Here is a 24,240-nt window from a genome sequence, read left to right on the forward strand (position 1 = left end):
AACACAGTCGAACATGACACACTGCTCTAGCTCTGGTATCATAGTTACATACATTAAAGACATTTTACAACTCACCACTGAGGAGTTCTGTTGGGGCAGATGGGAGTTAAGCGTTCGGATCAAGGGCACTAAAACATTATGTTTCAAGGCTTGTGTTTATTTGTTCATAGTATTTGTTCATTGCTGTTGATGTAAACTCGAAGCGTTACTTTAAAAAGTGATCAGTATCGTATGTATCACCTCCAGGATCATTACAATCCTCATCACGTAGAGACGCGATTTGTCCTAAGAGAATAATGTGAGCAAAGTCGTCGTCGTGTTTGAAAAATACAAGTCAAATTGGAAAACATTAACAGCAACAAAACATAGTCCAAACTTCAAACCTAATCTCAAACGTATTCATTAACAACACTTGTACAGTTTCAAAGCCACATTGTAATGCTGAATCCCAAGGTGTCATGGTGTTTTAATCCAGAGGTAGGCATGCTGCTGTGCTTTATAGCTTTTAGTGCGGAGTCGGAGCACACGAGCAGAGTGCCATTCAGTGTATCTTTAAAAGGGCAGACGGGGGGAGCCCATCAGCTCACAGCAAGGGGCATTAGTTGCCAATCAGACTCCCAAGCGTGTTCATTACCTCCTGCTTTTAATTAAAGGGCCATTTTGGAGCTGACTGATAACGAGCTGACTTTCTAACTCCATTTCCCTTCCTCTTCCTTTTCAAACCGCGCTGTCCTTCCATCTCTTTCTCTACACATGAGAGGTTTAATTTCAAAATGATATATCCCATATTTGAAACGGAAAGTGGGACCCACTTTAAGAAATCTATTTCTCGCATGAAGGTAAAAATTCACAATGGAATTATATTCAGGTTGTGAGATTAATGATCTGCAGACTCACCAACTAACGCTTGAGGAAGGTTCACTCGCCTTTTAAATGTGTAGCAATTGAATTAAATCTCCGTTCAGCCGTGACGACGCTGCCAAAGTTCAGTGTCTTTGTTGCTTATATACCTGCCGCCCATTTCCCCTCTTGTTTCCCGACGTTATTGTTTATATAGGGGTCACATCACTTTTAGAATGATGCAATTGTAATGTTGAATTAAAGGTAAAATCATGCAGAAATAGATTAAGATGAATCAAACTGAACAGGTAAAGCAACAAGTGCTAAGCTTCTTTTTGCTGTCTGCGTCTGCTCTTCATTCTGAGAGGTTAATTTGCATTAGGCAATAAATAATCTCCACGCAAAAAACGCAGCCTATTGAAAGGCCCGATCAGTATGCAGAGGTGCTCAGGTCACACTCATCCCGCCGGTGTGTGAAGCTCACTGAGTAATCACACACACACACACACACACACACACGTTCTCTCATTCAAACGCAACACAAGTGTCGTAATGCACACCAGATGCTTCGTGATGCACAGGATTTTTTAATTTCCGTGAGCACAGATCTTTGGCGAAGACATATTCCAGTTCAACAAAGCAAGGGATTGAAAGGAACACTAGTCCACCAGGGAGGATTTCTGTAACAAGAAAACTGTTTCAGTACATTTTAGTCTGCACGGTCGATGCACGATATGTCTACACCTGCCTGGTGGCGATGGAGTCGCCACAGCGGCAGGTTCACTCTCCTGACCTGAAGGACGAGCGGGACCGCACGTGAAACGGATCCCGTGGGTTTAAAGAACCAGGATGAGTGTCGCTGGCGAGACCCAAAAATGAAATGACTAGACCACCCCTGAGGGAGCCGTTTCCATAGCAACCTAGTTGGAGGGAGTTGAAAGGCAGAGCAGAAGAGGCTGAAAGTGACTGTCTGTCTTTTCATTCTTACAAACAGGTTTAACACGTGCAATATCTCTCATATTGTCACCCTGTCTCTACATCTTAATCTACATCTCTAACTGGTTTCATTAAAGAAACTGCATAATGTCCTTCATCTGGACTCACCTCATCAGTGCACTGCACGTCCATCACATCTTTCAGTGTGTAAGAAGTTGATGAGGCAGTGAGCATGGAGAAAGGTGTGGATGAGTAGGATGTACAGAGAGAGATAGCTGCAGGCCCTTGGCAGCAGATCAGAGGACATGGTGAAGCAAGACAAACACACACGCGCACACACAGCTAGCATATGCATGCAGGGAGGGCAACCACGGCAGACTCTTACCCTCGCAGGCTCATAAACAGACAACAATGTGTTTCATCCAGCTTTCATGATGGATAAACCAGGTGGAGTTGAACATTAAACAGTCTTTAGTTTAGCGGCGCTTGTCTGATCTCATGGAGCACTTGTGCCATTAAAGTGGCGCGAGCGCCAGCGTAGAATTCTGAATTTGACATTTGAGGAAAGAGCAGGAAATGTTTTTGCGGTTATTGAATCGGCTGCTTCTGTCACAAATGTTTTATTGAATCACGCTCAAGAAGTGCTGTATGTTGCTGCTTTGTAACTCAGATGTTAAATATTGTGTACTAGAATATACATATTATTATAATATATATTTGCTGAACATGTGCACTGTGCAAAGAAGATAAAATGAAAGGGCGACAAGTTGTATTTTTATTGCTTTATTACTGATTACAGAACAAGGGAAGATAATTACAGGAACACATAAACAGCCAGAACAGATTATAAAAAGTAAGAACAACGATAACACCAACATGACTTCGACAGTGACGTCATTATTAACAGCAGCGCCAAATAACTAATCCAGATTTATAAGGGAGCGAACAGATAATATTATTAACAGTTAAATATATGAGAACAGCTGCTGCAGGGCAACGTTTGTGATAATTAGGCTTGAAATAATATGAACCCCTCCCGGTGGCACCTGATTTGTTCACCGCATGCTTCACTAAGTAGTAGTTTGAATGTATGGAAATTGTGTTACGATCCCCCCCCCCCTGGTGCCATTAGCTCCCTTAAACAAGGTGCAAAGATTTTTAATTACACCCAATGAAGCATGTGACGTTACAGGTGTTTCGCTGCGGGACAGGCAGGATTAATAAAGCTGCAGCATGTGTTTTTGTATTTCTCTTGCACTGGGCTTACAACTTGATGTTACACTCGGGTGATAACGCAGCCCACATACACATAGCACGCCCTCACTTTTCAGCGCACAGCATCTCTTCTGCTGTCACTCCAAAACATGCTCTGGCCCGCCACCAAACTCCAATAGATTACACACCGTTATGTCTAATGGGGCGTGGGAGGGCATTGAAGTAAATAACATCACCTGACTGCACTCCAAGCACTTCTGGATACTATTTACCGCCCATGTTCCCCGGTGATTTCTAAGTATCTATCAAAGTGTCTAATGGGTTTTACAGTGCCCCCATGAAGCTGTTTATTTACAACTACATCTGTCATACATTCATCTCTTAGTCGACAGATTAGGGCTCGGTGATAAATCGAATTTTATTTCCAATTACGATTTTGGCTTAAGACGAGATAATTGAGATAAAACGATTACTGCGCCTCGTTCCGTTTTCCCAATTTTGCGCTCTTTTTTCTCGTGTTATAAATCCAGCGCATCCATTTCTGGCTCTGGAAAGTTCTTCATAGATACAGCCTCTTAATTCTGCTCTCAAAGTGCACCAGATTGATGCATTAACGTTCAAATATCCAGTCTAAATGCATAAAAGAACTACAATGAAAGTAAGTCATGCAATAGTTCTAATGATGCCAACCACACAAGGATTTTTCCTCCTCTGAAGAAGAATGGGTGGAGTGATTTTTTTCGTCCTGACTGACAAGCTTCCAGTTTTTGGACCCCAGAGTCTGTCGGTTGGAAAGCTGATCAGAGGTGCGTTTGGTGTTTGATGTTAACGGCAGTTTGAGGGTCGAGTTAAATCGCACCAAGTGCACCTGTCTGCATACTGATGAAGCAGCAGCTCTTGAGGTTACTGCGGTAGACTCTGACTATTGCTCGTATGATGCTTTGCTCATTAGTCTTTTTGAGAACATACGGGATGATCACATTGAAGACAGAACTTGTATGAAATGCAGTGTCTCGGGTTGAGGGAGAAGCGCATTGTTTCTGTTGAAATGTGCTGCAAAGCAAGTTGAATCTGCTCCCTCCCTTGTGTCTTGACACGGCTACTTGTTACGAAGAAGCGAAGCATCCAAATCTTGCTCCCAGCCCTGCAGCTCGGCCCCTGCACGAACATACAGAAAGGAGAAGCTTAATAGTAAAGGGGAAACTGTTCTGTCATTGTTAGCATGACGCTAGCACCGTTGTGCCTAAGTGCTGTCACACAGAGCTGCTATAGTGGATGTAGAATCTCACCCTAAACTTAAAGAGAGCTATTAGACATGAATAACCTGGATGTACAGTATCGTATGTAGTTATAAAAAGGAAACCTGACATGGATTTCTTGGAAAATGTTGCAACTTATTACTACTTTCTCAGTGCTATAGGTCATAAAGAGGGATCAATAGCAAGTTAGCTGTGTATCTCAACCTTTTCTTTTGCCTTTACTTCCTCACTGTGAGCCTCAGAGGTTGTATCTGTCAGCCTGTAAGCTTTCCTCCCCACACATTCATCCCTCAGCCCTCCCCTCTGCCGACAGAGAGCAGCCGCCGCCTCTCCTGTTTCCTCTCCGAGCCAGGGTTTACAAATTCCGTCTGATTTACAAGGTCATAAAACTCTCCTCCTCCTCCTCCTCCTCCTTCTCTCCTGCTTCAATCAACCTCTCCAGCTAAAGCAGTTATTTTATAACTCCCCAAGCACGTGCTCCGTACAAGGCTGCCGCAATCGATCTGCTTCCTGCTTTAGCGTTGCATGTGGTCGGAGACATCCACATGGGCTGTCTGATGACATAGAGGAGTCTGTCTTCACGCCTGACAGTGTTACAAAGTCATAACGTCCTTCTCCTTCACATCGTGCTGACAGCCGAGACAGGGTTATGAACTGAAGTTGACATGAAGAAAAAGCAAAGAAAATCCACAATGGATGTAAAAATGGAGGTGCACCTTGCAAACATGCTTTTCTTACATGCTGTCCCACTTCTGCAGTCATGATTATCTTCATCTTTACAACACGTTTCTAGGTTGTTCTTTCAAAAAAAGACGTGCTCCCTTTATTCCATCCCGTGTGTGTGTGTGTGTGTGTGTGTGTGTGTGTGTGTGTGTGTGTGTGTGTGTGTGTGTGTGTGTGGATCCAGCCATGCTCCAGAGAGCATCTGGCAAGTGATGTCCTCTGACCGTGAAGCTTTGTGTGGCGTCTGCCTCGAAGGGTCATGGCAATCTATGTTCCTCTTCTGTACACACAGCCACTCGAGCAGTCACAATAAACACGTAGCACACATGCTTAAGCCTTATTTTCATCATATGTTTTGTCTTGCTGCTACAAAGTGTGGATGTTTCAGCTCTTCCTTTTTGCACCACCTTCTATATATTTTTTTGAAGTGTGTGTCTTCTTCAGGTGTATACCAGCAACCTTCATTTATAAATCCACACACACACACACACACACACACACACACACACACACACACACGCACATATATCCTAGCTCAGCTCTCCTGAGTGAAAAGATTACAGGGTAGTGATTTCACCTTCTAATTAGGACTTTAGCTCTCACACACAGACACACACACACACACACACACACACACACACAGACAGACAGACACACACAAAGACACCAGGCTGCTTTAGTTACAGCAGGCTGACTGGAGGCATCTGATAGTCAGGCCCCCAGAGAGGCTGACGAGCGGCTACCTGAAATTTAAGCCCCAAAAAGAAGCACTGAAACACACACACACACACACACACACACACACACACACACTGAACACACACTGAACACACACACACACACACTGAACACACACTGAACACACACACACACACACACACACACACACACACTGAACACACACACACACTGAACACACACTGAACACACACACACACACACACACACACACACACACACACACACACACACACACACACACACACACACACGTCCTGGAGGCAGAACAGTTTCAAAGGCAGGTGTGTAGGAGTTGTGTGTGAATTTGAAGCATGTAGCCTTTAGCAGTAATGGCCTTGCTGACCCATGAGTGTATTGGTAATCAATAATTTCCCAGTGTGTATGATTGTGTTTGAACATACTACTGAAGGTGCCCTTGAGGCATCCTGTCATTATGGAGAAAATGGTCAGCTTTCATCTATACTGCCTCCCTGACGGGTTGGGCTTTAGGAGCATTTGACTGTATGTTCCTCCCGTATGGCTCAGACTGGAGCGGCTATAGGACCGAGTGAACAGACATGTTTACTCTGCAGTTCAGCAGGAGACATGGGAATATGTTCTGCAAATTTGGCAGGGTTATACGGCAGTCATGCTGTCGTTTTTGAAAATCAAAGGCCTGCTGTGGTAATCTCAGTGTGGGGACCATCAAAGGCCTTTTATTATGGAAGCTATGTCTACATCCAAACTGATCCATTTCTTTTTAAAAGAAGCTCTTTTGGGGCTTCTACCACCAACTTGACAGCTATTGCCAAGACACTACAAATATGTTTAAAGTGAACAAATTATAGGCGAGTCCAAGACGCTGTTGGCCAAATGTTTTAGGTTGATAAACAATTAGACTTCATTATGACCTTCTGTCGTTTTATAGCATCTGTAATTCTGCTTCAGTACACGCTTCACTGTTATCACACGGACTGACTTCCTAATCCTCCAAACACATGAAAGAATGCAGAGGCAACATGTGGGGGACATCAAAGGTGCCCTTGAAGATAAAAGCGTAGAGAAAAGCATTAATATTAAAGAGATGATCAGTTTATTAGGTCTCAGTCCCCTAAGATTTCTTTAGTCAATTTTGAAGCTTTTTTCATGTTGAGCAACTTATTTATAGAAACTTATAGAGAAGCAAATGATAAACGTCAGTTGTATTAACGTGTGATACCGGTACAACCTACTCCAGCGACTCGGTAAAGTGGCTGAGATATCCGGACAGTTCTGGCCTAGTTATTGGGTTTAAACTTCAAAACCTCTGGATCCTACATTTCCCATAATGCAAATTGCCGCTGTGATGGCTGGACATAACTTTTGGTATTAAGGAAGCGAGCTTTATTGTTATGCGTTGAAAGCTTTTTTGTGTTTTTGAACAAAGACACCGTGGATCAGGTAGACTTTAATAACAATAGCAGGGTATTGTGCGCACTGATGCTCCTCATACTGTGCTATTTTTAGCTCTGCCTGCCTTTGTGGCCAGATGGTCAGTCAGGTAGCTCGAACAAAGGTTCATCAGGCCACATAACAAAGTAATGATCCTGATCCGCTCTCACAAACGTGTTCTTCAGAATGCTTCGTTCCAGCAGTAGGTGCTGTTTTTGTAATGGTCTGATCTCTCTTAATGAAGAAAGATTGTATTGAAGATTGTATCTCCCTGTTTGTTCCAGGACAAAAAGAAATACCTTGACATCATCCACAGCTACATGGAGATCCACGGTACCGTGCACGGCACCACCACCGTGCATCTCCCGAGCTACGTCAAGAACCACGGCATCCTGAGCGGCCGAGACCTGCAGTTCCTCCTCCGGGAAACCAAGGTGAGCTCGCACAGAAGCACTTCTCCATCACGTCATGACTTGTCTCCTCTTTCCACTCTCATTCACAAAGACAAGGACACAGACACTGCAGGATCGTAGCGTGTGCAGCGAGCTCTCTGACACACACACACACACACACACACACACACTCTCTACATGTTCACAGAATGCGTGTTGTGGAGATGTTAAACACAGAAAGCTTTGTTCTGTGACATCACAGAAAGCTGTGAAGTGGAGAGCATGTTGCTTCAAACTGATGTAAGACTTTGCATCTGGCACAAGTCCTTTACTTACAAATGCATGATATACTGTACAGAAGTGAAAACAAAACATGCAAACGTATGTAGTTATCAATAATTCAAGGATCTTGTATTGTCATTGTGCGACGCGGGGGGTTGCATAACAAAATGCAGTTGTCGTCCGTTTATGCTACACAAGAAAAGACTAAACAAAAACAGTTTGATTGCATCAGGAGGAATGTAAAAAAAACAGCATTGTCCTTGGGTTGCAGTGTAGAGCTAGTTAGTGTTGCTATTATACAAGTTTTAATATTCCAACACAACCCTTAGTTCTCACTTTAACGCTGGAAGAGAAAAGGTTTTTAGGATGAGGACTACCCAATGTTTTCAGCTCACGTAATTCTCTTGGGTACAATTAGCTAGCTTACCCAAATCCAGTTAAGCGTTAGAGAGAGCTGCTAACGTTAGCTTAATCTCTGATCCAAGACTGCCCCCCAAACAGAGGAAATACTACACAATTGTAGTTTTTACTCTAACCTCTAACCCTACAACGTAGTTAGTGAATTTGCACTAAATCTTATACAGCTGCCCATTGCCATAGGGGAATTATAATTAAATAATGGTCCTCAAAAAACCTGCAAGCAATGTCTGCTGAAGGTGAAAACCATCATTACCAGCGCTGGCATTGAAAGATGGAGTCTGTGTTTTGGCTCCAGTCGGCATCCTTTTCAGAAGGTGAGAGAGTACTTCGATTTCTTCAGCCTCTGAAACCAGATGCCTTCCCATCAGAGCCGGGGAGGGAGGAGAGGCAGAGCGAGAGAGGACACAGGCATCAGACAGGGATACAGCGTGCAGAAAAGAGCCATAGATCATGATTCAGACATTTGAGATTCAAACCCCCTTTTGTACTGAAAACACTCTGAACATCCAAAAAGAGGATTCTTGGCTCACAAACCCAGCTCTGCACTGAGAACCCAAAGCCTGTGATGTCGGAGGCACTGACGGAGAAAAGCAACGGTGCAAAGTGTTGAAAACAACTTGCGCAGGACTAAACTCACATTGGTGCCAGAGAGTGCTGCACACAGAAGGGAGGGAATTTACATGTGCTGGATTCATGCAGCCTTGCAGGTTATCTCTCGCCAGAGATGGGATACAGTATAAACCTCCTCTTACTGCATTTAGTTCTGCATGAAGAACCCGTACGGTAAAGGCCAATTAAATCCCCGGCATTGAAGCCACGTTGTTGTGTCGTACGTAGGCACAGTTCTAAACCACACATTCGCTTTTACCTGCAATCAGAGTTAATTGGCCTCGTGGGGTTTAACTACTAATCAGACAGCGTGTTGATGTTGGCGACTGACGTTTGATTTTCTTAGAAGCTAAATTTCCTGAAATAAACCCTGACGAGCAGTTCTATCAGGGGAATAGTGTCAATGATCAAACCGCTGACGTGTAGCAAAGTTTACTGCGTCATGTCGAGTCAAAAGTTTTAGATCATTCTGATGTTGCGTCTCTTCCGTGTCTAACACTTCCTGTGTAATTGCCTCCTACTGTCTGCGTCTGGTTAGTCGTACATGTGTTTATTCTGTTTCTCCTCCACACACACACACACACACACACACACACACACACACACACACTTCACTGTCTAACTATAGTTTTCCATGTTAGACAAGGAAGAAGTCCTGTTTTTCCTCCTTCCTCTGTCTTACATTATCATCATGTTCTGCATAATAGAAAACAAACACATCCCCATGGCAGGTGCTGAAATTAGAAATACCAAGCAGCCTAATTAACTCTCTGGGTCATTAAATTCAGCGACCGCCATGTTTTAGGTGATGTGGGCTGACACAGAGCCATGAGACTCCAGACATCTTGTGTTGGAGCAGATAAATACTCTGGTCAGCTCAAAAACTAAACGTCATTGTGGGAGTCTTAAAGTTTGTCACCTGTTTCTGTGTGTTATTAGGTTTCTGCCCATTTCTCCTTGTACACTAACTCTCCCCGGAAACACAGCTGACAGAATCATGAGTGCTTTGTTATGATAATAGGACAATTGTATAATGTAAGCATTACAATATGAAAAGATAGAAGAAAGATCTACGCAGAGAACGTATTGAAATTAGAGCAGGGAGAGGACAAATCAACAGAACAGAGAATGTCCTTCATGTACAGCACTACGCTTTGCACGTTAATGCATAGAAAGGCTTTAATGCACACTGACAAGGAGCGTTCAGGAAAAAGATACAATGATTAGTCATTTCTCTTTTTAAATCTATAACCGTCACCCTCTACACCCCCTCCCCTCTTCACACCCTCCCCTCTTCCTGTAAATAGTAGGTGACTGTTTCTCAGCTTTGAGGAGCTTTTGCATGCACACACAACATACACACACGTAGAAGAAGAAGTGTGCTTTGCTGCCACCTGTTGGCAGATGTCTGTCTTTAAAAAGGATGATGGTCAAACCAGAAACTTTTTAAGTTATGTCCACATATAATGATGATAATAATAATAATAATAATAATAATAATAATAAACGGTATTTTTATAACAACTTTCATACAAGTAATGCTGCACAAAGTGCTTTACAATAAGGGGGAAGAGACACAGAATAAACATGTTTAGAACGTCATAATTAATGCCAAATAAAACTCACGATGAAATAAAATACATAGAATGAAAATATCAGATGGAAATAAAACCCAGTGAATAATAATAATAATAATAATAATAATAATAATAATATGAAATCCTGAACCCATATCTTCAGCATCCACATATAAATCAATAAACGCTGCAGCAGAATCAAAAGATCTCTTTTCTACATCAGTGGTTTTACAGACACACATGGTACTGCACTGCATTGTGGTTAAAGAAAGTGTGTCATCTACCAGACTTTCTTTTCTGTTCCTATGTACACACACACACACACACACACACACACTGGCAAATACAAACACACACAGAGTAGCTATTGTAGTCAGCTCTGGCCCTCCAGTGAATGAGCCACTTGCCCTCCACCCCTCCCTCCTCTCTCTGTTTCTGGATGACTGTCTCACGCTGCTTCGACCTCGCAAATATTTGCTTGGGAGCTTGTTGTTCGAGCCCCCGCTTGTTCTTCATACGCACAGACTGTTCTTATGTCAACATGGAGACGAACCCTTTGGTTACTCTGCGCCACAGAGTGGTTTTTAATTCATTTATTTTCTTCTGCATCTAATATTAACTGTATATAAAAGAACATGAGCATGCCGTGTCTCCTGCTGTTACTTTCAGCCCAAGTGTTGCAGGAAGTTCTTTAAATGTTAAACTGTTAAATCATGCGTCGAATAACTCAAAAGGGGTACTTTGGCGTGAGACGGGGGTCATACGTACAGATCAGAAGACTCTGGTCAAACACTTGTTTGAAACTTACTGGCATTTGGTGTTTAGAGAAGAAGGCAGCTAAGATCCATACATGCCTGGAGATACAAAGCAGCTTCTCGTGTGTGGAGTCTGCACTGCAATGAAGTAACTTCTTTTAAAACAACACATTAAAGAGAAAATCCTTTTCTTTGAGTAGAAACATTAGTTTGAGATGTAATGATATAGCACATGGTGTTGAATGAGTAGTTTGTGAATCTGTATGCAGAGTTACTGTAGTTGTTTTCCAAATTCTCAACCGCCAACTCGGATACTGTGTGTTTCCTGTTTTTCAAAAAGTATCCCCAGTGCTCCCGCTTCACCAAACGTCTAGTGGCCTCTGGGAGCAATAAACATTAGAGCAGTGTCTTCATTTTATTCTGCTTGTTTTTCCTCCCTTGTTTTATAGAGAAAATGTGCTGCCTCGACTGTATTTAGTGCTGATAACATGGGAGGTTTGGGTTAACTGCTGCTATCAGCAAACAGCAGAAACTCCCCAACACAGCCAGTGAACTGTTCTACCCCGACCAGCTTATACTGGTTATTTCAGTAGCTCCCACATGCCGCCTCCTTCCTGTTGAACATGTGCTTAAAGAAAGTGTGAAGTTAGTCTCTTGATTGGGTTTACGAGCAGCAGTGTTCTCACATATAACACTTTTAATTCCTCAATGTTTTCTCTCCATTGCAGTTGTTTGTGGGTATGTCCTTCCCCTACGAGGGTCCCGCCCCCCTGGAGGCCATCGCCAACGGCTGTGCTTTCCTCAACCCCAAATTCAACCCTCCAAAGAGCAGCAAGAACACAGACTTCTTTAAGGGCAAACCCACGCTGAGAGAGGTGAGCAGGGCAGACCTGTGGGGACGCTCTCTGCAGGCTCTTCCTGAAAAGCTGTGTTTGATTTTCCTAACCTCGACTCTCGTTGCTTTCTGCAGTTGACCTCTCAACATCCATATGCTGAGGTGTACATCGGTCAGCCCCACGTGTGGACGGTGGATATCGAAAACTCTGTTGAGGTGGAGAACGCCATCCACTCCATCCTCAGCCAGAAGGTAAACACGGATTTCATGACATGATGGCGTAAAAACATTATGAAACAGACGTATAATAATTAAGTAAGTGACTCTTACAACTAGGAAACGTTTGATTATCGAAATATTATCAAAATCGGACGTCTTAAAACCTGTGACCGAGGAATGAAAGCACAGGGGGGAAGAAAGAGATCCCGTTCCGTCTTCACGTCCAGGCCCATGCATATTTAAAGGCCAGGGCTCGGGACCTCGTGTGTTGTGCTCCGCCGAGCGAGTCGGAACAATGGCTTTGTTCACTGGACATGCCTGCGGAGCCTCATATGCTTTGTGATCCGTGGCGAGCTGCAGCCTACCAGGCTCCGGCTTGGCTCACGCTGCCCCCCCCTCTTCTCCTCCTCCTCCTCCTCATCTTCCTCCCCGCACACAAAGACATGGAGAAAGCAGCGAGTGACTTAGTGCTTCAACAAAGGCTCCAGTTGTTGTTCAGTGCCCGTTTGAAGTTTCAAATCAGAGTCGATGCGACTCAAAAGAGAGCGGCACAAAGGTCAGGCAGCGGGCTTACGTTTCACCAGGCTCCGCTCGCACACATACAGTGAAACCAGCTCATTCCTGGTCCTGTAGGTGTGCTGTAAAGCATGTGACGTCACCACCAGAGGACCCTCTCCTCACACTTGTGTGTTTTGTGTGTGTGTGTGTGTGTGTGTGTGTGTGTGTGTGTGTGTGTGTGTGTGATCAGATCGAGCCCTACCTGCCCTATGAGTTCACCTGTGAGGGGATGCTGCAGAGAGTCAACGCCTTCATTGAGAACCAGGTACTGCCTGCAGATGTATTAATGTTTAGGATACAAGCATATCAGAATGTTAGTGTACTGAGACTGAATGAAAATACAAATAGTTTAATATAAATAACCCTAGCTCTTGTTAGTTCACTCAGGGTTTGTAGGGATCACATTAGTGATTTTTAATTATCTGTGTCATACGAGTGGCTTTACTCCCAGCAAATCACTTTTCGGCTATGTTGCAGTGTTGTTGTGTGACACGTTGTTGTGTGACACGCTGTTGTGTTGTCAGGACTTCTGCCACGGTCAGGTGATGTGGCCCCCTCTCAGCACCCTGCAGGTGAAACTGGCCGAGCCGGGCCGCACCTGTAAGCAGGTGTGTCAGGAGGAGCAGCTCATCTGTGAGCCCTCCTTCTTCCAACACCTTAACAAGGACAAGGACCTGGCCAGGTGGGACACACACACACACACACACACACACACACACACACACACACACACACACACACACACACACACACACACACACACACACACACACACACACACACACACACACACACACACACACACACGTAACTTTCCTGAAGCTGTAGAAACGCTGCTTTACATTGAGACATGAACACACTTTCTCCCAGCTCTAGTTGTTGTTTTAAAAGCGACCATTAGGTGGCAGCACAACCCAGGTTTGAATTCATTTGTCAACCAGAGTGGTGACTTTAAATACACTGCAGTGTCCCGTTAAAGCCACTGGAGGGCGCAGTTTGTTTTCTGGAATAAGAGTCAAGGCTCATGACTGAAGAACATTACTTCGTTGAGTGTGTGTGTGTGTGTGTGTTCAGCTTCTCCCTCTCACTGTAATTATAGTTTTATAGATGACATGTAAATATCATCACTGTCAATATGATTATAAACACGCTGTATCAAACTACCTCATGTACATTAAGCAATATCATTAATAATTCCATATTCCAGCACCATTTGCACTCTCACTATCTACAAATGATTATATTTATACCTGTACATAGAAGTCAATTTTCACGTTTACTTTTTTAAATGTCCATTTCTTTGTCTGTACTTAACTTAATGAAGTAACAAGAGTCAAACTCCCTTTATGTGAATCACACTAAATAACAATAAAGCTGATTCTGATTGTATTTCAATTGATAATAGTAATCTGCCTGTGTCTCAGGTTTGGTGTGGACTGTCATACGGTGGAGTCGAGCGCCGACACGGTGGTCCCGGCCTACAGCGAGACTCGCCGGCACTGCATCTTCCAGGCTGACCTGCTGCTGTTCAGCTGCGCGGGCGCTCACCAGTCGCTGCGACGTATCTGCCCCTGCCGTGACTACATGAAAGGCCAGGTGGCGCTGTGCAAAGACTGCCTATAGCACCAACACACAGGCTGATGGGCGGGGGGGGGGGGGGGTAGGGGTGGCCGCTCACAGAGGATCGGGCGAAGCTGGATGAAGTCGGAGCAGCTTAACGAGTGTTTGAGTGTGTTTGGGAGACATGCAGCTGTCAGTCAAACACTCACACCGGACTTTATTTGTGTGGGAAGCTGTCTGGATAGAAAAACATTCATGGGTTCATCATATTTATTGTTTCCCCAGCTGCTGGGAGTGACGCAGACAACCCTCTGATTCACCGGCGGTGGCGCTGCGAGTCCTGGAAGCGTTGTGAAATTACTTGAATCAACAAAGGGAGTCGAGTTAGACTTTAAGTTAAGCTGCTGCCTCCTTGGTAGACTGCACATGTCAGTGACTGCACATGTGACTGCCTGTTTGTCTTTGGGTTCATCAGGGCAGCGAGGTACCAAGAAGGCTCAACCGCCCCTTCCTAACAGCTACCCCTCCACTCCAACCCCTCCATCCACATCCCCTGGTCAAATCTGAAACTGTTTATTCTTTAGGTAGGTTTGCACTGGACTGGCATGCCTGAAGGCCTACATCCCCCCCCCCCCACACACACACACACACACACACACACACACACACACACTCATACACACGGGGAGGCTAACAGACGGCGGCTAAAGAAGAACCCAGTTTTACACTGTAACCAACATGTTCCTCTCTTCTGGACGAACGTGATGAGACATGTAATGTAGATATCTAGATTTTTATTCTGGAAGTTTTTTCATTTCCTGACTCATACCCCCCCCCCCCCCCCATCGGTCCTCATATCCCTTAAAAAAAACAAACGGGAAAATGCGCTCCCTTGATTTTCATACATTCACTTTCAAATTGCACACTTTTACTTTTACTATGATCCAAGTGTGTGTGTGTGTTTCTACAGAAGGCCAGTAACATTTGAGCAGATCATCCGGTACTACGCACACACCGAGGTGAGGATCGGGGAGGGTCATTCTCTGTAGCTAAAGCTGACGTGTACGGAGTCGCCGTGTCGTAGGATGTCGTGCCGTTGTGTCGTAGATGATAGACCGCCGTCAGCGGCAGTGGTAACACCTAGATGCACCGCAGCCCAGGCGAGGAAGCCTTAACAACAACACGTTTTCCAAAGACTCCACAACTCGCAGAGAAACATGACAAGCTAACCGTGATGTCTGTCTGTGTCTTAATGTACACAAGCTGTTAAAAACACAGATCCACACTCATATCCCGTCTACCAGACAACTGATGTAAATCCTTACGAGCAACAAAAACATGCCAACGACGCGTTTCTGCAACGCAAAACCTCGCATCTCCTCGTTTTTGTTCGGTAATCGTTAGGATCTTAATTTGCCTGCAGATTTGCGAAGAAAAAAATTAAGATAAAAGTCAAATTTGTAGTTCTTGTGGTGAAGGGAAAGAAATGCACTACGGTAATCTATTTGCAGAGGTTTAACAAGATATTAGTAACACTGTATATTGTTCATATGGGTTTAAAAGTTTTTCTTTTTTATTTATTTTGTATACAGATCTTTATCTCTGTTTTGCTGGAAATCAGTTTTTTTATTTATAGGGAGCGGTGTCTTTTCTTTTTTCCTTTTTTATAGATTTTTATTTATGGAGAGTAATTATAAAAAATTTAAATAAAAAAAAAGCTTGCTTGTCTTCCAAGTGTATGGCCGAGAGGGGGTGGGGGGGGGGGGCTTTGTCTGCTTCTGCTCAGCTTTCAGCAGTGGTGTGAAAACAGATAGATCAGAGTCTCGCTGGTTATGTCGTGTTGACTTTGCATTCTTTATAGAAAAGGTTAAAAACAATTCAAACCTGTAATATTTATTCCTTAAAAAGCTGAAAACTCATGAGGATTGGTTCTCAACTGAAATCTTTAGTCTTGAATAATAAGTGCTGGAGATCACGGGCTGTTAAAGCTGAACAGCAGTGGACAAACGTGCCTCGTTTTATTGTGAAAAGCCAGCAGGAGCCTCATACACTTTGTGCTTTTGTTTCCAATCTCAGTTTTTCTGTTTGCACACGTGTAAATTCAGACTGAGCGGCACCGTCCAGCTGCAGAACACCACCTGTACTCTCACTGTGTCGGCTCAGACTGGTTTTACTTTTGTCAGGTCAGTGATCTGCCGCCAACTTAGTGTTTCGAAGAACATGACGTGCCTTTTCATGGTTATGTTTGGTTCCTGTTTGAATATCAGCGAACTGACGGTCCCAGATTTAACTCCACAGATCAGAAGGCATCTGTTTGCTCTTTCCTGAATCACTTTTATTGTACACTTGAAATCATTAAAAAAAAAAGATCTCATTTTAATATAATACTATTAAAATCACTTAATTTAATCAGTGCAAACCTTGTAATTTGTTACTCGGGTTTGGATCCATGCCATTCACAGAACTAAAAGAAAGGATAACACCAGTGCAGCATTTGCAATTGGATTACTGAGCCGTAAATTGATGTCAGAAACATCCATACAAACTCAATAGTTGGATTACTTTTTTCTAATTATATGTCCATGTATATATACTGGTGAGTAATCAGGTTAATGCAGCACATGTTCTATAACATCTGATTGGCTTAAACGGATTACTTTTCTGCATGTGACTTCCTGCCGACTCTCAGGCTGAAGCAGTGACACAGAAAGAAAGAAACAGTGGTGTCGTCCTTTCATTTACAGGATCGGTCTTACCATATTCTTTAGTTTAGCTATCGTCAACAAACCTCACGTGTTTCTCCCTCTCTCTATACTTTGACTTCCCCGTGTGTGGGTCTGTTGACAATAAGAGAAATAAAGACTATGAGCACACGTATCCTTGTACATGAGTTGGGGATGGTTCAGTTGAGTACATACTAGAAATCTAAACAATAGCTTCAGTTATTTTTCAATTTGGAAAAAAAAAAGCAAAGTCGTTCAAACCTGTGTTGTTGCAGTAAAAGCCTTGTTTACTTTCTGTTAGTCAGACTTCTTCTAAGCATGCTGTCGATCAGATTATCAACTGTTTGGTTTCAAGAGAACAAAATCTTCACCATATCTGTCTTTGTTAACCTCAGCATTGAATGTCTCCATTGTAAAGAAAAACTAAAAAGAACATGCTACTTACGGTCATACAAACATGTATCAATCTTTGTTTTTCAATGTCGACCTTGTTTGAATCTGTCAGTTAGCATCCGGTGTCGGAAACACCAGAGCGGTGATGATTGTGGTCCGAGCAGCGAAAGGTGAATAACGCAATGACAACGTTTTTTTTTGTTTTCACAGTCCTTGACGAGTAAGAGGGATATAACTTTATTTTTAAATAAACCTTTTTTCTGTGACAAAAGGCTCAGACTCTGGTTTAATATTTGTTTCACATCACATTAATACAGATTCAGTATTTACATCGGCCCAGGTCAAGGAGCAGCTCGAGACACAGTGTGTATGTGTATACACACACGCCCAACAACTTATACATTACTGAGCAGATATGGAGTTCAATTTGGGCCTCGTGCACAAAAAAATCACTCAAATGATTATCAAAATAGTTACCAAGTCAACCAATTTATCTTTATAACTACACTTACTGCCTCTGAGATGTAGCAGAGTACAAGTAGAAAGTCGCATGAGATTAAAATACTTGAGTAAACCATACATTTGTAATTTGGTACTTCAGTAAATGTACTTAGTTATATTCCAACACTGCATATGTTCAGTGTTCGGAGAGGTGGAAGCACAGCAAAGCTACCCGAAGGACGAATCTAGTTTGGTTAACTAAAGCTACTAAGAAAATGATCAAATTGTCAATGTATATGTGATACGAAATGATAACCAAAAATAATGCCCATAAAAACATTTTTTTAAATGCCCATACTTATATTTAAAGAAATAAAAAGGATCAATTACAGTAGAGAAGCAATGGTAAACAAAGTTATTTGTAATTTCAGCAGTTAACCTCTGTTTGAATAATAATAATAACATTTGAACTACATAAATTCCTATACAAATATGAATAGTGTTGAACCACCAGCAAGTAAATGTAGTTAAACTAATAGTTTAATTACATGTAGTTTACTTCTCCTTACCTTTGCACGTGTGATGCGTTCAGGTGCGCTGTGTCTGACCTCATCAGCTGCAGCCTCTCTGCGTCTTTCTCCAGGGCGTCAATCAAGAGGAAAGAGTCCTCCGCCGGCTCGTAAACATCCCGGAAGTGTCCTCGTCCAGCATGGCAGTAAACAGGTGTGGGATAACTTGTTGACATGTTCACTTCACCGTCACCAGCCTCGCTAACAGCCCGCACGTGCTCCTACCTCGTCACCATTTAGTAAGTAAGTATTGTGTTTACGTTTACTGTGTTGTTGTTTAACGCTTGAGTCAGGTTTTCTCAGAGTACCGATAATATTCTTCATAAAGCTCATTCATAAGCTGTAAATTAAACTGCAGCTAGCTAGAATGTGTTAGCCGCAGCGCATTCACAATCCACTTCCGTGTTTACAACCTACGTCACGATGACGTTCTTTAGCGTCAACCTTATATATTCAGTGTATACTAGTGTCAACACATCAGTCTACTGATGGCTGAATGTGCTTTATTTTTTATAACTCTTAGTAAGATATATTTCGCTACATGTTGAAATACACACGGTACATTTTTTACTTTTTGTTTAACCAGTTTCATATCAACATGTTTTTTTCTTTATCTGCAAATCACTAAAACCAGTGGTGGAGGAAGTATTTAGATCCTTTACTTCAGCAAAAGCACTAATACCACACTGTACAAATACTGTTATAAGTAAAAGTCCTGCATTGAAAATGCTACTTCAAATTCAAATCAAATCAAATTTATTTGTATAGCCCAATATCAAAAATTATACATTTGTCTCAGTGTTCTTTACAGACTGTACAGGTTACGACACCCTCTGTCCTTAGACCCTCTGTCCTTAGACCCTCTGTCCTTAGACCCTCGCATCACACAAGGAAAAACTTCCTAAAAGAAACCCCACAATTAAAGGGGGAAACATGGAAGAAACCTCAGAGAGAGACTGAGGAGGGATCCCTCTCCCAGGACGGACAGACGTGCAATAGATGTCGTGTGTACAGGATAAACAACATAGTACAAATACAACATTTGACAGAAATTATGTGTTGAAAAAGAGAAAGTTTGGATGAATCCAGGAAAATGTCAAAAAGGCTTCCCGGTGTCCAGCAGGACCAGGTCAGCAGGCGCAGCCACGATTCATGATCCTGACGTAAACTTTATCAGATGGCAACCTGCCACATGAGAGACGGACACTCTGAGGATGATCCTGATCAAAGATGACGCCAAGATTCCTTACAGTGGTGCTGGAGGCCAAATTAATGCCATCCAGAGCTTCTATGTCATTAGAAAATGCGTTTCGGAGGCGTTTAGGGCCAAGTATAATAACTTCAGTTTTGTCTGTGTTTAACATCAAGAAGTTGCTAGACATTTATGTCCTTAAGACTTGAAGTTTAGCCAATTGATTGGTTTCGTCTGGTTTAATTGATAGATATAATTGGGTATCATCCTGCATAACAATAAAAGTTTATAGAGTGGTTCCTTATAATATTGGCCAAAGGAAGCATATATACTTATACTTGTTGAGATTAACAATTACATGAGATTAAAATACTCAAGTAAAATATAAATTCATGTTTATTGGGGGGGGACTAGTATTATTATTATTATTTTTAACGGTGCGCGATCTACCCGCACTACACTCCCGATCGACCTTTTGTGCACCCCTGTTGTAGACCATAGCTTCAGAAACTATTCCCTTTCATACCATAGAAATAATAATACAGTATGTCCATCCATCGTCTACCGCTTATCCGGGGTCGGGTCGCGGGGGCAGCTGCTCCAGTAAGGAACCCCAAACTTCCCTTCTTCGGGCCACATCCACCAGCTCTGACTGGGGGATCCCTGAGGCGTTCCCAGTGAGGAGATATAATCTCTCCACCGAGTCCTGGGTCTTCCCCGGGGTCTCCTCCCAGCTGGACGTGCCTGGATCACCTCCCTAGGGAGGCTCCCAGGTGGCATCCTTACTAGATGATGAACCACCTCAACTGGCTCCTTTCAACGCAAAGGAGCAGCGGCTCTACTCCGAGTCTCTCACGGGTGGCTGAGCTTCTCACCCTATCTCGTCAGCCACCCACCTGAGAAAACCCATTTTGTCCGCGTGTACCCGCGATCTCGTTCTTTTGGTAATGACTATAGGTGAGGGTAGGAACGAAGATCGACCGGTAGATCGAGAGCATTGCCTTCTGGCTCAGCTCTTTTTTAAAGCGACTTTAAAAAAATAATAGTATGTCACACAAACATCATGAAAATGTCATAAAGGATGCATTTAAAATAAATCATTATATGCCTTAAAATGTCAGTAAAGTGTTATAATAGTGTCAAACCTAAGATGAACATGGCATCAGTGTAGTTCACCTGGTGAGTGGGTGTCCTGTGTAAAAGGTAATAATCCTTCTACCTGGGTTCAACCCCGCCCTGCTGCATGCCATTATATCATCTTAAAGGCAATAAAACGTTTTTAAAGTTCCCTACCCCTCCAAAAAGATGTTTTAAATTCCTATATTGTGTTTTTTTAATGCTTCTTTTCATCCTTTATTTACTAATATCTTTTACATATTACACATACTACATTTCTTCTGTTTTAGTTACTATATTGTCTTTAGTTACTGATTATTAATTGTTCACTTGTTCCTTTATTTACTGATTATTAATTGTTCACTTGTTCCTTTATTTACTGATTATTAATTGTTCACTTGTTCCTTTATTTACTGATTATTAATTGTTCACTTGTTCCTTTATTTACTGATTATTAATTGTTCACTTGTTCCTTTATTTACTGATTATTAATTGTTCACTTGTTCCTTTATTTACTGATTATTAATTGTTCACTTGTTCCTTTATTTACTGATTATTAATTGGACAATGTGACTGGCAGTGAAGAAGAGCTGCGTTCAATGACCGCTGTTGTGTCCAGGTGGAGACAGCATGAACAGTGTGTGCAGCTCGTGGTATCGGAGGTGGAAGAATAAAAGTTCTGACTGTTCTACCTCTGATAATAAATGATGACACAAGAGATGTAACTTTTTGTTCTTTTTATTGAAGTTCACATTAAGTGTTTGACTCAAGGGAGTAAAACCCTGTCAATACGGGGGGAGCACATGTGAACTCCACAGAGAGAGAGCAGAGGCCACTGTATTACTAGCGCTGATGCATTGGCTGAACGGGTTCCTCAGGAACTTTGCTGCGGAGGCGAACATTCTACGAATGGCGGGGAACTTCTGTCTCCTCTGAGGTGGGGGCGTCGATCCATTCACCAGCTCAATGACTTCAGTGTGAGAGACTGATGTGTTTGTCTCGATGATGGGAGCAACTTTTCTAGACTTGCGGCAGAAAGTCTTCTTGACTTTGGCCATGAAGCTGATGTTTTTTCTTGAAGACTTCTGCAGCTGAGCCTTTAATGTCTTGGCAACGGCTTCTTCAAACTTCCCATCTTTGGACACCATGGCAGCCTGAAGCCTTGCAGCAGATCCAAACTGGTGGCAAAGCTCTTTATAGACGGGGATGTGGATGTTTCCAACTGTCTGTGGGAGAGAGAGACTTCCAACAGTACTCTTGTTCAGTCGTTCCAACATCAGATCTAAATCCACGTTGTATATTGTTGTCTTGGTGGAGTGAGCGATGTGATCCACCAGCTTACAGACAAAACAGACGAGAAAGGTCTCATCTCTCTGTGGCAGCTCCTCTTCTGTTTCGCCTGATTCGTCTGATTTATGGTTCTGCTCTCCTGTGGTAAAGTCTGAGAGGTATGAAATCTCTGATACAGAGCAGAGTGTTTCCTCGTCTTCTTCTTTGCCTGATTTCTGTGGCAGCTTCTGTGTGTTATTGATATAATGCTGTATGATGTCACTGGATGAGTCTTCTGAAATCTCTGAAGAGTGGAGTGTTTCCTCGTCTTCTTCTTTGCCTGATTTCTGTGGCCGCTCCTGTGTGGTAATAACAGGACGCTGCATGGTGTCACTGGCTGAGATTTGTAAAACTACTGTTGAGCGGTCTCCTTCGTCTTCGTCTTCGTCTTCGTCTTCATAGTCTGATTGTAAGAGCCCCATCAATATTTTGCCGATATAATAAATCATTTCTTCCGATGGAAAATCAATTGAGGTTTGCGACTCAGATAAATACAGTGAAGATTGAGTGGTCCTATGCAGTGCCTGGTTCACTCTCTTCGTCACCTCTTCTGCGAACATCTCCAGTATTGCTATAGAGTCGTGGGACCTCTTCTGTTGGCGTCCTATTGCTGCACCAAAACAGATGTCAAATGATTTCCCAAAGCTGGCTAGAATATCTTCCTCCGTCACGCTGTCAAAATTGAGCCCTTGCGAATAATCATAAGCGTTCCTGAGAAAAGAAAAACAGTCCGGCATTAGTCAACTGATCTGGACTCTAAAAATTACAAGGTTACAAAATGCTCGACTTACATTGTGACAGAGGTGTTTTTAGCATTCTCCAGTTCAACGTGGACGTCTATCCAGCGTTGAACCTGAGGTTCCACAGTGAACAGGATCTTGGTGGTGACCAAATCTAAGATCTCATGACACATGTCAGACACCAGATTGACGATGTCTGAGTGCATTCGGTAATAGCGTAACCTCCTCCATTCTCTGAAAGAAAAGATTAGGAATGGTTTAGCTAAACAAATATTTTACCTAATTTCTGAGTTTATTTGCTTGAAGAATTGTAACTTGTAACTTACTCATGTGGGACTACATCCACATATGTATTGATCAACTGTGCAAAGTCGTTAGTGCTAAACAGAGGCACTTCCAACTCGCTGCATCTCAGTCCTAAAAGTTCATTTGATGGAATCTAGAAAGAAAAACAATCAGGTTTTAACAGCCAGGCATCTTTTACACTCCAACTAAACACTTCTCATTAGGATGTTTGAAATGTGACACAATGATTAATAGATGTTGTACTTGGTGCTGTGCATAATTCACAAAGCATCTCTTAAGTACATCTGAAAGTTTACTTTCAGACAGACCACATTTGATTTGATCAAAAATAATGAATCGCAGATTGGTGAAAACGTTTTTCCAATCCAGGCCAGATTTTCTTACCTTGTAATCCATGTCGAGTTCGTTATTATCCGCTTCGAGGTCGATAATATCCATGTTGAGTTCGATATTATCCATGTTGAGTTTGTTATTATCTATGTTGATAGGTAATGTGTCCAACAAGGAATAATACTTTCTCAATATGTCTCTGGAGTTCTGAAGATATAAAGATCTGCTCAGTGTCTTTGATGATGTAATAAGGCCTTTTATGACTCCAGAACAAGTGGCTTTGATCTGCGTTTCTATGACAACGCACGCAGGCAGACCTGCACGCACGCACGCACGCACGCAGGCAGACCTGCACGCACGCATTTTGGATGAATAGTTTTGGGGGGAAGTAACGGTACGGAGTGCTTGGACATGATTTCAACAGATGAATGAACATTTCAGATGTTGAAATATTGAATTGATTAAAGCTTTATTGAGTAACACCGCTGTAACAGCATCGCTGCAGGATTACGTGCAAACAGCGTCTGCGTTGACAGACTTGCTGCTGGCGTCACGCAGTCATTGCGCTGGTCGGGAATAAAAGAGTGTGAAGTAAACATGACACACTTATAAACTGTATTCATGACCCAGAAGTATTTCTTCAGTGATCCTGAACAACAGGTCTCTGTTGGGAACATCGCTAGTCTCCGTTAGCTCGTAGCTAGCAGCGCAACACACAGAGAGTTGAACGAGCTGCTGTTTACCTGCTGGTTAACATCCCGGAGACAGCG

The 24,240-nt window shown here is 42.8% G+C and overlaps 2 protein-coding genes across 9 annotated transcripts in view; one reads left to right on the forward strand and one right to left on the reverse strand.

The window, feature by feature from the left end:
• The window catches only part of mgat5 (alpha-1,6-mannosylglycoprotein 6-beta-N-acetylglucosaminyltransferase), a 65,640-nt gene extending 47,920 nt beyond the window's left edge, over positions 1-17,720 (forward strand). For 5 of the 8 annotated variants that reach the window (XM_029450082.1, XM_029450071.1, XM_029450091.1 and 2 more), the window contains 6 exons: positions 7,409-7,558; positions 11,888-12,034; positions 12,130-12,246; positions 12,962-13,036; positions 13,296-13,453; positions 14,196-17,720. In XM_029450082.1, the coding sequence (XP_029305942.1) occupies positions 7,409-7,558; positions 11,888-12,034; positions 12,130-12,246; positions 12,962-13,036; positions 13,296-13,453; positions 14,196-14,394 (846 nt within the window). In that variant the 3' untranslated portion in view covers positions 14,395-17,720. Of the gene's footprint in view, positions 1-7,408; positions 7,559-11,887; positions 12,035-12,129; positions 12,933-12,961; positions 13,037-13,295; positions 13,454-14,195 lie in introns of those variants that run through there. The other 3 variants (XR_003833544.1, XR_003833547.1, XM_029450117.1) reach the window with 3 other exon arrangements.
• A 3,830-nt stretch (positions 17,721-21,550) lies between these two features.
• LOC115022033 (uncharacterized) lies at positions 21,551-24,226 on the reverse strand. The gene is made up of 3 exons (XM_029452832.1): positions 23,161-24,226; positions 22,886-23,068; positions 21,551-22,805 (listed from the first exon to the last, which is right to left on the reverse strand). Exons 2-3 carry the CDS (start codon positions 23,038-23,040, stop codon positions 21,551-21,553), a joined length of 1,410 nt encoding a protein of 469 aa, XP_029308692.1. The 5' UTR covers positions 23,041-23,068; positions 23,161-24,226.
• Between the last annotated feature and the right edge of the window lie 14 nt (positions 24,227-24,240).

Source organism: Cottoperca gobio, chromosome 2 (assembly GCF_900634415.1).
Source record: "Cottoperca gobio chromosome 2, fCotGob3.1, whole genome shotgun sequence".
NCBI classification, from domain to species: domain Eukaryota; kingdom Metazoa; phylum Chordata; class Actinopteri; order Perciformes; family Bovichtidae; genus Cottoperca; species Cottoperca gobio.

Coding starts and splice junctions, on each gene's coding strand:
- LOC115022033 (XM_029452832.1), bottom strand. CDS start 23,040: ATGCACTCAGACATCGTCAATCTGGTGTCTGACATGTGTCATGAGATC. Junction 22,806..22,885: donor AAAAACACCTCTGTCACAAT/GTAAGTCGAGCA, acceptor TTCTTTTCTCAG/GAACGCTTATGATTATTCGC.